This window comes from Rhincodon typus, chromosome 23, assembly GCF_021869965.1.
Source record: "Rhincodon typus isolate 14 chromosome 23, sRhiTyp1.1, whole genome shotgun sequence".
Taxonomy (NCBI): Eukaryota; Metazoa; Chordata; class Chondrichthyes; order Orectolobiformes; family Rhincodontidae; genus Rhincodon; species Rhincodon typus.
In genome coordinates this window covers 4,119,551-4,134,435 of record NC_063354.1, presented here as the reverse complement: position 1 = coordinate 4,134,435, position 14,885 = coordinate 4,119,551, and the positions used below count along the sequence as shown (strand labels likewise).

General features: G+C 40.6%; 1 protein-coding gene across 5 annotated transcripts in view; it reads left to right on the top strand.

Moving 5' to 3' along the window:
- Positions 1-14,564, top strand: part of LOC109929525 (serine/threonine-protein kinase/endoribonuclease IRE1) — a 111,900-nt gene extending 97,336 nt beyond the window's left edge. For 3 of the 5 annotated variants that reach the window (XM_048610793.1, XM_020529191.2, XM_048610794.1), the window contains exons 2-3: positions 1,149-1,211; positions 8,772-14,564. In XM_048610793.1, the coding sequence (XP_048466750.1) occupies positions 1,208-1,211; positions 8,772-13,447 (4,680 nt within the window). In that variant the 5' untranslated portion in view covers positions 1,149-1,207 and the 3' untranslated portion in view covers positions 13,448-14,564. Of the gene's footprint in view, positions 1-1,136; positions 1,212-8,771 lie in introns of all 5 variants that reach the window. The other 2 variants (XR_007264557.1, XM_020529183.2) reach the window with 2 other exon arrangements.
- Positions 14,565-14,885: the final 321 nt, after the last annotated feature.

Here is a 14,885-nt window from a genome sequence, read left to right as displayed (position 1 = left end):
ATTCATTTAAAAAGATACAATGCATGGAAATGTTCTTTTTGTTTGTGAAAAACGAGGCCCTCTGTGGATAAAAATGTGGCTTTTAACATCCATAATGGAGCCACATTGCAAAGCCAACAGATATTCTTCAATTGCCTTGGATGTATTTCTTGGCACAGTCAGGGTTGTTTTACAAATATTGTCCAATTGGAGGAACATGTCTAATGTTGAACGCAATATTCTATGTTTTCCAACCACAGCCTGTTTTGGCTATAGTCAGTATTCTACCTGTTCAAACAGCTGAAGGGATGTGATGTTTGATATCTAGCATCATGCCAGCACTGAAATTCGTATACCATGTTCCACGTTTGTGTGGTCTTTTTGGCGTGATGGCAACATCCTGTTATTGGAGAACCCTGCTCATTTTTCTACTGTATAGTAGTGTAAAACAGCTGAATTTCAGAGATGGTAGGAACTGCCGATGCTGGAGAATCTGATATAACAAGGTGTAGAGCTGGATGAACCAAGGGTCTAGACCCGAAACGTCAGCTTTCCCATTCCTCTGATGCTGCTTGGCCTGCTGTGTTCATCCAGCTCTACACCTTGTTATATCGACTTCACCCTTCAGTCAGATTTTGAGACCCTCCACTTGTAGGGTAGTCTGAAATAGACTGGGCATCTTTTAGGGCCAAAGGTGATGGCCTTGTCCCCATTCTTGTGTTTACATGATATACAGTGTAAAGTGATCTAATCAGGACAGTTATTATTCCACAGGGTAGCTTTGGTATGCCCTTTTTTTTCATCAAGCTTATATGGTGAACCCACACTCTGGGTCAAAATCCTGGAACTCCCTCCTTCATGTTATCCTGGGTCTAGCTGTAGCAAGTGGACTGCAGCGTTCAAGAAGGCAGCTTGCCACCACCTTCTCAACGACAGTTAGCGACGGACAATAAATGCTGGCCACATCTCATCAGCAAACAAAATAAATTATCTAACCAAACTTCTCAGACAATATAAATTGTTGTTTATTTTGAGATTTGGTATTCTTGTGACTCTGTCCTGATTGGTTCAAGATGAAAAGATTCAACAGTATGTTTCTTTTACAGCAATACAGATATTTGCTCCTGTTATATCAATAAGTTGATTCATTTATGGAGTTTCTTTTACAGAGAAACTGAACTGAGATAGGCGATTGCCACTGGCTCAGATTAAAATCTCAAGAACCGTAATGGGTAGGTGTCGCAATAACTAAATATGATTTAGAATGATATGTAATTCAGCCTTGATATGTAATTCATAATATCCTTAATATGTAATTAATCCTTGATATGTAATTCAGCCTGTCAGAACTACTATGTCTGTAAACCTCTCAATAGATAGCCGTAAGTGATTGTTTCATCATATGTCTGAGCATTGTGTGCTGTATTGAGACAATTAACTTGTGGGATTTATTTTCATAATAAGTGAAACAAATGTTTTGGTGCCTTTGTAATTATGGAGCTGAGGAGGCTGGGATCTCCAGAATCTGCATCATTTCACTGTCTTATTATTTCACAGGGCTTGGGTATCGCTAGCTGGGCCAACACTTTTTACCCATTCCTGGTTGCCCTTGAGAGGGTAGTGGTGAGCTGCTTTCTTTAACCGCTGCAGTCCATGTGCTGTGGGTAGACCCACAAGGCCACTAGGGAGGCAATTCCAAGATTTTGAGTCAGTAACAATGAAATATTTCCAAGTCAGGATAGTGTGTCTCTTGGAGGGAAACTTGCAGGGGGTGAAAGTTCCACATATCTGCTGCCCATGTCCTTCTCGATGGTGTAGGTCATGGAAGGAGCGAGTACCTAAGCTTGCAAATGGTTTAGGAACTGCTAAGCAACAAAGCAATTATTTTATTCAAGCAAGATCAGTCTTAATTAAGGGCTAGTCATGTGAATTGGTCAACACAAATAAATAGTATTAAAGCAGTTTTGTATCTGTCAGTATTTCCTGCTCAAACAACGACATGCAAACTGAACAGAAACTGAATTTACAGTTGGTCTACAGGAACATAGCCAATCAGTACAAAGCTGTAATAGTTATATTTAAGCAGCCATTGTAACAGGCAATTATACACCTTTGTACCACAGATCACTGATTGTAGGTTCAGTTTTCAAAGGTGCCATGATGATTTGTTGCTGTGCATCTTGTAGATGGTATGTGCTGCTGCCAGAGTCCATAAGTCATGGAAGGAGTGAGTACCTAAGCTGTGGACCAGTTGCTAATCAAGCAGGCTCGGTTCTCGATGGTATTAAGCTTCTTCAGTGGTGCTGTTATAACTGCGTTCATCCAGGAAAATTGAGTATACTCCAGGGCGCTCCTGATTTATTCCCTGTAGATAGCGGACAGGCTTTAAGGAGATGGATTATTCAGTGCAGAATTCTATACTTCTGACCTGCTCTTGTAGCCTAAGCTTTTATGCAACTAGTTTAGTTCAGTCTCTAGTCAATGGTAATGTTTAGGATATTGATAGTGGAGGTTTCAGCAATGCAAATGCCATTGAATATCAATGGGCAGATGGCTGGATTTTGTTTTGTTAGAGATGTATATATTGTCTGGCACTTGTGTGGCACTTATTAGTCCAAGCCTAAGTGTTGCCCAGGTTTTGAGGCATATGATCATTGACTGCTTCAGTACTTGAGGAGTTGTGAATTGGGCTGAACATTGTGTAATCATCATCAAATATCACCACTTTGGACTTCATGTTGGAAGTTCATTAACAGCAACTTAACAGGCTGCATCCAAGGGGGATACCTTGAAGGTCTGATGTCCTGGTCTGTGATGATTTGGCCAACAATCACAATCATTTTCCTGTGTGCTAGGAATAACTCCAATCAGAAGTTAGTGTAGTGGCATTAGCACTGGACTATTAATCCAGAGACCCTGGTCATCTTCCTGTGGCAGATGGTGGAATTTGAATTCAATTTGTTGAAAAAATACTGGAATAAAGAATTTAATGATGAGCATGAAACCATTGCAAATTGTTGGAAAAACTGATCTGGTTGACTCGTGTTCTTTAGGGAAAGAAGTCTGCTGCCTTCATCTTGCCTGGTCTACACGTGATGTGATTGACTCGTGACTGTCCTCTGGGTAATTAAGGATGCACAGTTAATGCTGGCCTAACCAACTATACCCACAGCCCATGAATGAATAGAAAGAGACAACAGTGGAAGTGTTTTCTCCTGATTCCCATTGACCTTAGCTTTGTTCAAGTTCTTTGATGCTCTGTTCAATTTCTTTTATCATATTTTCATATGGCTTTTCTTCCCAGAGGTGGTGAAAATAATCCCAGCCTAATTACCAGCCCATTGAACCATATCCTCAACACTGCTTCCATGACTAACAAGTCCTTGTTAGGGACTTGAACCTGGAGATTCTGGTTCAGAGGTAGGGAAGTTACCATTGCCCCACAGGAGCTCCATACCTCACTTGGTCAAATGCTGTGTAAAGATGGATATTGTCAGCTTGCCTCTGGGATGTAGCTTTTGGGTGCATGTTTGGACCAAAGTCATATAGACATTTCATTTCAGATTTAATGCTCCTGGCTTAAATTAAACAGTGCAATGTTGAGGGGATTATTCTTGAACATTACAAATGCTGAGCTTTCATGATGGTCATATGTTTAAATTTATCTTTTAACTAAAAGTGACACAGGAATTCCACCTTACCATGCGGCTTGGAGGCTGAGACATGTCCTTGTGTTCTGGTTGCCATAGACAGAGAAACCCAAACGCGCCCACTGGCAATTGATCCCGAATCGAATTGAATTGAATAATTTATTGTCAGGTGTATTCAATGTGTAAAAATACAGTGAAAAGTGTGTGCCTTCGTTGTGCATACATGGCGCCATTCGCATTAACATAGAATAAGATAAGGGAAGGATAAGTAACTTAAGAGAGTCCAACATTCCTGTCCACTGCTGCTGTCTCGCTTCGGGCTTTCCAGCCCATGCCATGCCGCTGCCAGCCTCCCGCTGCCTCGCCGGCCCACGCCATGCCGCTGCCAGCCTCCCGCTGCCTCGCCAGCCCACGCCATGCCGCTGCCAGCGTCCCGCTGCCTCGCCAGCACACGCCATGCCGCTGCCAGCATCCCGCTGTCTCGCCAGCCCACTGTTGCCAGCCCACTCTTGATCTGCTGCCATCGCTCCAACTCGTGCTCGATCCATCATCGCTGCAGGACACAATCCGCGAGTTCAGCTCCTGCCACGTTGTTCCCGGTCGCAACTCAAACTCCTTAGGTAGGTAGTTAAAAGGGGTGGATGGGGTGGGGTATAGGTTTACTCCAGAGGGAGATGGAAGAGGGGAGGAAAAAAATGGAAGGACAAAGAAAGAGAGGGAGAGAGAACTGGTGAGCAGAGTGGAGCTCCAAATGGAGCGACTTACTCTGCCACTGTTTTGCTGGTGTAATAGTAAACAGAAGCAATAACCATAAAGAAAGTTTGTGATTACTTTAAAATGATTGGCAAATCTGTAATTGTGTTTGAAAACAATTGAAAAATATTCTTAAAATCAGTTTTGTCATTTTTGTCATTTTGTCAGGGATAAAAGCATCCCTGCTTTTATATTCACGACCTCTCAAAATAAATGCCAACATTGCATTTGCCTTCCTAACTACTGACTCAACCTGCAAGTTTACCTTAAGAGAATCCTGGACTAGAATTTCCAAGTCTCTGCGCTTCAGACTTCTGAATTTTTTTTCCCCCATTTAGAAAATAATCCATGCTTTTATTCTTGGTGTTAAGCAAAATACAATTTATTTAAACACTATAGTTAAAATACAACAGGAAGGCAGTTGAAATATGTTTCACCCAGATACAGTGAGGAAAGGAAATAACTGGAAAGAAGAGACACTCAGCGAGATGAGTGGGAGATCTGGACTCCTGAGCAATTGAAAAGCTTGTGGTTGCTATTTGTTCCAACAGTTATAAACCAAACCAGACTCCCTCAAAATATATTATTAAGAAGGAAGCCTAGACCATAACTTTTCTTATTTTAAAGATCAATGTCAAGTGCTGTATTCCAGATGCAATTCGATTAGGTGAATTACTTAAGACCATAAGACATAGGAGCAGAAATTAGGCCATTCAGCCCATTGAGTCTGCTCTACCTTTCAATCATGGCTGATAAGTTCCTCAACCCCATTCTCCCGCTTTCTCCCCGTAATCCTTGATAATCAAGAACCTATCTACCTCGGTCTTAAATGTACTCAATGACCCGCTCTCCACAGCCTTCTGTGGCAGTGAATTCCATAGATTCACCACTCTCTGGCTGAAGAAATTTCTCCTTATCTCCGTTCTAAAAGGTCTTCCCTTTACTCTAAGCCTGTGCCCTCAGGTCCTAGTCTCCCCTACCAATGGAAGCATTTTTCCAACATCCACTCTGTCCAGGCCATTCAGTATTGTGTAAGTTTCAATTAGATCCCCCCTCATCCTTTTAAACTCCAATGAATATAGTCCCAGAGTCCTCAAATGTTCCTCATATGTTAAGCTTTTCATTCCTGGGACCATTCTTGTGAATCTCCTCTGAACCCGCTCCAGGGCCAGTGCATCCTTCCTGAGATATGGGGCGCAAAACTGTGCACACAATACTCCAAACGTGGGCTGATGAGAGCCTTATAAAGCCTCAGTAGTACATCCCTGCTTTTATATTCACGTCCTCTCAAAATAAATGCCAACATTGCATTTACCTTCCTAACTACTGACTCAACCTGCAAGTTTACAACCTGCAAGAGAATCCTGGACTAGAATTTCCAAGTCTCTGCGCTTCAGACTTCTGAATTTTTTTGCCCATTTAGAAAATAATCCATGCTTTTATTCTTGGTGTTAAGCAAAATACAATTTATTTAAACACTATAGTTAAAATACAACAAAAGAAACAAAAACTTGGGATACGTTAATTCTATTGGAAAACTTAACAGAATAATAGATACCGTAACTATTACTAATTAACTGTTCCAATATAGTAGCAACCTATAAACACACCCCATGGCAAAAAGGCAAATTCAGAAAACAGATTTTGTCTCACATGCAATCGAGCAGTCCAGGAAGAGAGGCCCAGGTTTTTGGCTGTAATTGAAAGAAGGAAAAATAGTTTCCAGTTCTTCAAGACCCCAATAGCAAGTGCTGAAAGCTAACAAAAAATCCTGGTTCTGAGAGCTTGACCACACCCATTCAGGCTGCTTCTATTGTTCCAACCTTTTTAAAAAAAAAACCCAAGGCCTCACAAGTTGTTTATCTTCTCATAGACTGCTCATCACCTGTTCCCCAATCTCTTTCTCAAAGAAGTCAGCACAAAACACAAATCTTAAAACCCGGCATTGTCTCACAACTCTGAATGCCCAGAATTAGCTGTATCATGTGGAAGTAAAGGTGGTTCTGGTAAGATCATAAGACTGTACAATATAGGAACAGGAGTGGGCCATTTGGCCTCTCAATCCTACTCCACCATTCAATAGGATCACGGCTGATCTGATATTCCTCTCATCCACTTTCTTGCCCTTTCCCTGTTACTCTTGATTCCCCAACTGATCAAGAATCTACCTTAACCTTAAATATAGACAAGGGCTCTACCCCCAAAGCTCTCTGTTTCAAGGAGTTCCAAATACTCTCAACTCTCTCAGAAGAAATTCCTCCTCAGCTCAGTCTTAAATTGGTGCCCCTTAATTCCGAGACTATGTCCTCTGTTCCTAGACTCTCCCATGAGGGGAAACATCCTCTCAGCATTTACCCTGTCAAGCCTTTGAGTCCTGTATGTCTCAATGAGATCACCCTCATTCTTCTGAACTCCACTGAGTAGAGCCCCAACCTGTTTAACCTTTGCTCATAACACAATCCCTCTATACTGGGGATCATTCTAGTGAATCTTCTCTGAACTGCTCCAATAAAATGATATCTTTCCTTAAACCAAGGGATTAAAAGCTGCTCATGGTTCTCCAGATGTGGTCTCATCCAACACCTTGTCCAGTTGCATTAAGACTTCCCGACTTATATACTCCAACCCCTTTGAAGTAAGGGCCAACATACCATGAGCTTTCCTGATTTCCTGTTGTATCTGCATGCTAGCTTTGTGTTTCATACACAAATACTCCCAAGTCCCTTTGTGTTGCAGCTTTCTGCAGCTTTTCTCCATTTAAATGATACTTTGTTCTCCCTTCCAAAATGAACTTCACATTTTCCAATATTATACTCCATTTGCCAGCTTTTTGCCCACTTACTTAACCGATCAATATCTCTCTGTAAACTGTATTCCTCTTACAACTTGCAAATTTGGCTCCAGTATATTCAAAGTTACCATGAATGATGAGAAAAAATTTGAGAAGATTCTGAAAAATGTGTGCCATTATGCAGAAGATTGCACAAGACTTTACACGAGCTAATTTTATTAATTTCTTGAAGGAATGAGACTGAAATTCTGCTTCGAAAACCTGTGGCTGAAGCAGGGGTCTTTCTAGTGGAATGGACTGTCCGGAAAATTGGTGATATAGTCTCTGTTGTATCTGCTATTCCTTCTGCAGTACTGAAAATGATTTGCCTGTTAATTTACATTGATACTTGAAAACTTCAAGTCAAAGTTTTAAAAAGTGAAATCTTTTCAGGTGATTTCTTCATTGGGGGTGGGTATCATTCAGCAAATGTTGATTCTATAAATCTTGGTTTCTTAATTCTCATGGAGTTTGTAGCTCTGAATAAATGCCACTTGATATTGCTGTCAACAATACCTTTCCGAATGTTGCTGCTAATTGAGAGGAAACTGATGCTGCAATTGGCTAGATTAGATTTTTCCAGCTTTTGGTGGGCAAGACATATCTGGATGGTTTTCCCACATGAAAGGCCAGTGCTGCAGTGAGACTGGAACTGCCTGATGAGAGAGTGGCACATTCTGTAGCACAGGTTTCCATAATTACTGCTAGAACATTGGTAGCAGCAACTGCCTTTGTAAAATTTGGTGATTTTAGCAGTTTTTGTAATATTATGTGGATATGTTATGGTGTGCTATAAACAATTCAACTGAACATTCCTCAAAGCCTGTCCACCATCCACAGGGCACAAGTCAAGGGCGCATACTCCACTTCTGGATTAGTGCAGTTATAACAGCACCACTGAAGAAGCTTAACACAATCGAGAACTGAGCCTGCTTGATTTTTTTTTTCCCATTATTCATTCATGGGATGAGGGCGTTGCTGGCCAGGCAGCATTTATTACCCATCCTTAATTGCCCAGAGGGCAGTTAAGAGTCAACCACATTAGCAACTGGTCCACAGCTTAGGTATTCACTCCTTCCATGACTTATGGCATCGGCACATACCATCTACAAGATGCACAGCAACAAATCATCACGGCTCCTTTGAAAACTGAACCTACAATCGGTGATCTGTGGTACAAAGGTGTATAATTGCCTGTTACGATGGCTGCTTAAATATAACTATTACAGCTTTGTACTGATTGGCTACGCTCCCATAGACCAGCTGTAAATTCAGTTTCTGTTTCAGTTTGCATGCGGTTGTTTGAGCAGGAAATACTGACAGATACAAAAACTGCCTTAATACTATTTATTTGTGTTGACCAATTAACATGACTAGCCCATAATTAAGACTGATCTTGCTAGAATAGAATAATTACTTTGTTGCTTAGCAGTTCCTAAACCTTTTGCAAGCAGTTAGACTTTTGCAAGATGTAATGCCTGGCAGTTTGATGCATTAAACTCAGGAAATGTGCTTTTGATACTTTAACTCAAACTGTTTTTTGTTTCATTGCTTTGCAGAAGATCTAAAGCAGCTACAAATGGAAGACTGGGATGAAGACCAGGTGCGGACCTGGTTATGTCATATTCGAGTCAAAGAAGAACACGTACAGACATTGTATGAGGAACAGGTCACTGGTGCAGTGCTGCAAGTGATGAGCAAACAGGACCTTAAAGATCTTCATGTGAAGCAAGGTCAGATACAATTGATTGTGAATAAAAGGAATGAACTATTGAATAGTCAGAATTTACAATTGGCCAAGTGCAGCACAAGTGAAGTGAGAGATTGCAAAAAGACTTCTCCAATGCAAGGTAGTCCAGATGGCACTCCCAGTCAGACATCACAGACAAAGCCTCTGCCAAACAAAGAGGAATTGAAAAGCCAGGGTCAAGTTACTGCTTTAACATCAGACCCCGCAAGCAGTTCTACTGACTCTCATCTTGACAGCACACTTGAGAAGGTCAATGAAAATAGTCCTCAGACTCCATGCAAACCTCGTCCATTTGACAAGGAAGATATCAATTTTAAATACGTAAGAAACAATGTCCTTCCACCAGAAACTGGGGTCATAAATTTAATTTGTCCCTGTCATGAATATAAATCTCTTGCTATCGCTGTAACATTGAACAGACGACGGCTCCAAGCCAAATTTGCCAATGAAGTTATCAGATTTGCTTCTGGGTGCATGAATGTTCGAAGTAATGGTACAATTCATTTTGGAGTTGAGAATGGCAATGATCATTCTGGATATACACATGGTGAAATAATAGGTATCCCTGTCAAAGATCCTAGCATCTATGTTGATGCATTGGATTACATAGAGAAATGCTTCAAACTGTACGCTGAGGATGCAAGACATTGCATTCGCCCCCCCAAATTTGTGGAAGTGATCAGCAAAAATGGAAGTGAAGGGAAGTTTGTTATTGAGATTGATGTAAACCCATCAATAAAGATTGTGAGAAACAAAATTTACAGAGTTTGTCTTCCAAATTTTAATGAAAAGAAAAATAAAGTTGAATATGAGAAAAAGACCATCTACAGAAGAAAGGGAGCAAAAACTGAAACTATTGATGAAGAAAGTCAGGATGAATTTGTCTCAGGGATGCAAGAAAGAGACAAACAAAGAGAAATAGCAGAAACCACAGAGGAGCCAAGCAAAATCCATGAGGATTTGGGAAGGAAACTATCAATTCTTCTGACAGGTGGCAAGAAATACTTGGATAACAGTCAGCGGTATGTGCTTGTTATAAACAAATGTAAACCAGAAGATTTACAGAAATTAAATTTCTTATTGCATATGAACGTCTTTTGTGTGTTTGACTTCGATCCTGATTCGAAGACCAATGGTTTCTTTGAGCACTACCTAAATCATCACCCAGCCAACGTTCACTTCTTACAAGATTACAAATGTGAAGACCGAGAGAGTGTGAGTGACTTGAAGAAACGCTTATGTTTATTTGATCAAACCAGTTGGATCTTCTGTAATGGGTGCAATCATTATGATGGTGATGAGAGGCCGTGTGATGTGAATACATGGGTGATAAGCAAAAAGAAACACCTGAAGAGGACAGCCTCACTGATCTGCAATGAAATTCTACCAAATGGTTCCTTTGTTGTACTTTTCCTCCTTTTGTCACCAGTAGAACAACCTCTGGTGGACACCTTCCATGAATTTTATGCAGAAATGAACGGCAGAAATGACATCATTTGTATTTCAGAGAGCGATGACAACTATCAGAAGTGGGCAAATCTTGCACAGCCTTCATGCAGCATTGAAACTATTGACCAGATGAGCATTGTTGGGATGAAACTTAACCATGTAAATGACACGATCCAAACCATGCTGCCAACGTTAGTTGACAGTGCCAGATACTTACCGGTGTCAACAAGGGGCCTGTGTTTACTCAAAACTACAGATGAAGAAAGAATGTTCACACTGGAAATACTGAGTGTCAATCAGTGTGAAGAGTATAAAATAGATGTTCAGGATCAGACAGAAATAACCAAAATTGAGAGAGATTTTTATCGTGGTGGTAAAATCAGCTGGCTGAATTTAATGCTGGCAGAGCGAGGATATTGTGAAGCAGTGATACAGCGGAATGCCTACAAGGAAGTTGTTAACATTATAGATGGAATGCTAAAGGGTTCGTCAGGGAAGCAGTTAGTGACTACAGTACACGTATTTCACCATCCTGGCAGTGGTGGGAGCACTGTGGCGCGACAGGTTTTGTGGAATTTCCGAAAGCAGCTGCGATGTGCAACTGTTAAACTATCATGTGCTGTTGGGAAAATCTGTGAACATGCAATCCAGCTACTTGAGTATGAAGAAAATGATCTGACTCAGTGCTTGCCAGTACTGCTGCTGCTTGAAGATGCTGATGAAGATTACTTTGATGAAATTAAGCATGAATTAATACCTGCAATTGGCAGCAAGATGGTGAATATTGTGAGGCCTCTCTTCATACTTATGAACTGTCGGAGATCTAATAATGCTGAAAAACTCTGCAAAAACATCCCACTGGAAGCAGTAGCTGTTACGCACAAATTAACAGAGGAAGAGAAAACGTTGTTTTCTAACAAACGTAAGAAACTTGAGGAACATTTTGAACCAGAGTTTATACTAACATTTGTTCTAATGAGTGAAGAGTTTTCAGAAGAATACATCCAGGATTTTGTGAAACATTTATTGGAAGGTATTGATCACTCTTCTCCTGTTACTCGATTGATAAAGTACGTCGCTTTACTGAACCACTATGTGGAGAATTCAAACATTTCACTCTCTCATTGTGAAGCATTTTTGAACCTTGGTATTCAAATAGATCACATACGCCTGAAAAACTTTGAAACCTCCTTGAATGATCAGGCACGGTTTTTGTTCATACACTTCAGAGACTGCACCAGTGAGATTAAGTCGATCCGAATTGTTCACCCACTTGTTGCCAAGGAGATACTGAATCAGATCTCAGATCAGCCTCGGAGTCAAATTGCGATGGACTTTCTTAAGGAAAAGGCATTTTTTGAGAATCGATTTGCTCGTGATGAATTCATTAAATTTGTTCGAGACTTGTTCATACGACGTCACAAAAGAAGCAAAGGTGACAGTGTGGATACTGTTTTTTCCCCTCTGATTGAAGATATTTGCAATGAGCAGCAAGCTCCAGAAAAGGCGGTGGAAATTCTGACAGCAGCTTATGAATGCTTCGGCAAAGATCCATTTTTTGCGCAGCAGCTAGCTCGACTGCATTACAAGGACCTAAATTTTACTGATGCCATAAAGTGGGCAGAAGATGCAAAATATCACTTGCCAACTAATTCTTATATTTTAGACACTGAAGGACAAGTGTACAGAAAAAAGCTGAACGTTCTGTTTGATCTAACACATTTGCGAACTGAGGTGGTTACTCCTGACAAACTCTCAGAAGCAATAAGTATAGCTGTAAAGGCGATTGAGTGTTTCAGGGCTGCTCAGAAGGCAGCACAGTCTGAACCTGATTCTATGAATAATTCTGGTTTCTTTGGTGAAGTAGAGGTTGGGTGTCATTTATTGCAACTTCTTTCACTGCTGGATATCTTTGAGAAGGATAAAGATGGCAGTTACACAAAACTGACAGAGTATCTTCTGGGTAAAGACGTTCCAGAAGTAATTAAAGAACCTTGGAAAAACTTCCATGGGAAATTGAAAGGCCTGCAGAAGGGGATAAATGAGGCACTTGAATGGATATCTGAAGATTCAAGTTATTTTCAAACTGACAAATGTGAAGACGATGAAGGTGGAACCAGCAATACGGAAGACCATGCACACAATCCTAGGAAATGGTTAATAAAGAAAACAAAAATCTATGCACGTTATTTCTCTTTTACACAACAGGAGGAGCAAAACTTAAAACAGAGTACAAATTCTCACTTGTCCCCCCTGGTAAGGCGTCTGCAAATTTCCAGGAATGGTGGTGGAAACATTACATCAATTTTTTCAATGTTGTCTGACCAAAAAGTTAATCGAGTTGCAGAAAAACTAGAGAAAATAATCTCCATGTATCCTGAAGATCATCAGAAAGAGAAACTAGATCTGGTTGATCTTGTCAACTTCACACTTAGTCATATTGCACTTGCCTGTGTGGCACCAAGGTCTTCAAAGCTGCTAACGTTCAGCCAGCTGAGGGAACTTAGTCAGCAGTTTCCAAAATATAAATACAACAAATCAAGTGCCTGTTTCTTACTTACTTTATTGTATTGGCCAGATGAAGCTTATGACCAGGAACCCAATGAAACTAAATGTCAAATCTTTGACACAGCCCTTGACACAATGAGAAAGCTCTACAACATCAAAATGAAGAATTTGCCTTCCAGAAAGAAACAGATTTATACACATTTCTTCTTGGGAAATGGGCATGGGTTTGACAAAATTGTTCATAAGAGTTTGCTTGAGAAGCTAATTCCGAGCGGCCTAAATGAACGAAGATGGAAGTGGCTCACTGGAGATGTGTGGAAGAACCCCAAAGTCACCCAAAAGTTGAAGCGGGTTAAAGGCTGGACAGAAAATGGAACAATATTTGTACGGGGTCACTGCAAGCACCACAAGATCAGAATCTTGCCATTGCATTTCCCATCAATGCCCCATGGCAACGAGAACATAACCTTTTATCTTGGGTTTACGTACGGGGGACTTTTTGCTTATGATATCCAAGGGGAACGTTAAACATAACAATATACGGCTCTCTGGATCATCTGTTGTTCACTTGATTGCTTTGGGTCAACACTCTTGTTTTTAGCCACTTATGCTGTTGCTTTGGATTCTGACTATCACCTGCCAAAGACGTTTTCACAAAAATATCAGGCACCAATCTATGTTAAACCTGTAGCCTCCTCCCATTCCCACCATCAGGGTTAACTAAATCAGAATTGCTATTGTCCCCGGACTGACAGTTGCCCACGCTCTGAAAATGCTGACACTGCACTAATGCGTGGGATTTAATACCATTTAAATGCCAAATTTGCATATTTGTTTCTTTGTACGAAACATGCGCCTTACTAGCGAGGCCAGCATTTCTTGCCCATTCCTTAATTGCCCAGGAGACTGTTAAGTGTCAGCCACACTGCTGTGGATCTGGAGTCACACATGGGCCTGACCAGGTAAGGATGACTGATTTCCTTTCCTAAAGGGCATTAGTGAATCAGAAGGGTTTTTATGATAACCAGCAGTGGTTACATAGTCACCGTTAGGCTAACTCTTCGTTCCAGCTTTTCACTGAATTCAAACTTCACCAGCTACCGTGATGGGATTTGAATCCACTTCCCCAGAACATTAACCTGAGGTTGTAGTGACAATACCACTACGTCATGCCCTACCCTTTCACATGTAAAATTAGGGAGTATTCTGCTGGGCAGCAATGGTGTTGTGGGGGTTTAAGAGTATTAAACATTACAGATCCTTCATTCTAACTTACCCGTGGAGCTAGAGGTCACCAGGAAAAGGTACATTTAATCTATACTAAGCCTGTTGAGTTTGGTGATTTGGACACATCAGGCTGCTGAAACTCACTGTGATGTGGTGGTCTGTGTAGTAGCTGAAGGAACTGGCATTTATTCAAAGGTTTAGGGAAGGGCATCATATGAAGTGGAATGGAGGGAACCAGATAAACTGATGAGATGATGTCTTTGGTCGGATGATGTCTTTACTAAATCGAAAAAATTCGAAAGAAACAAAAATGTCAAGAACTCTGTATAAATCACTGTATCTTTCTTTTTGTAACGAGATTTTGACAATTTAGCAATGAAATAACAGCAATGAACTTTTCTCAATAAAAGCGCAGAGCAAAGAGAAATTTGTTTTAATTTTTGTTAAATATTCTATATATAGTGTTCACAGGAATGTCTACAATTAACACCACAGTTACTGTTTGGTTTATTAAACAGCATTGTATTTTAACAAATAATACTTTGAAATTGATATAACATCAGGTTAATGTGTGTGAGAACTGAAAGAACAGGAGTAGGCCATTCAGTCTCTAGAACCTGCTCCACCATTCAATAAGATCACATTTGGTCTGGTTGTAGTCTCAGCTCCACTTTCTTGTTACAAGCCAAAAGAGCTGCAGATGCTGCAAATCAGGAACAAAAACAGAAGTTGCTGGGAA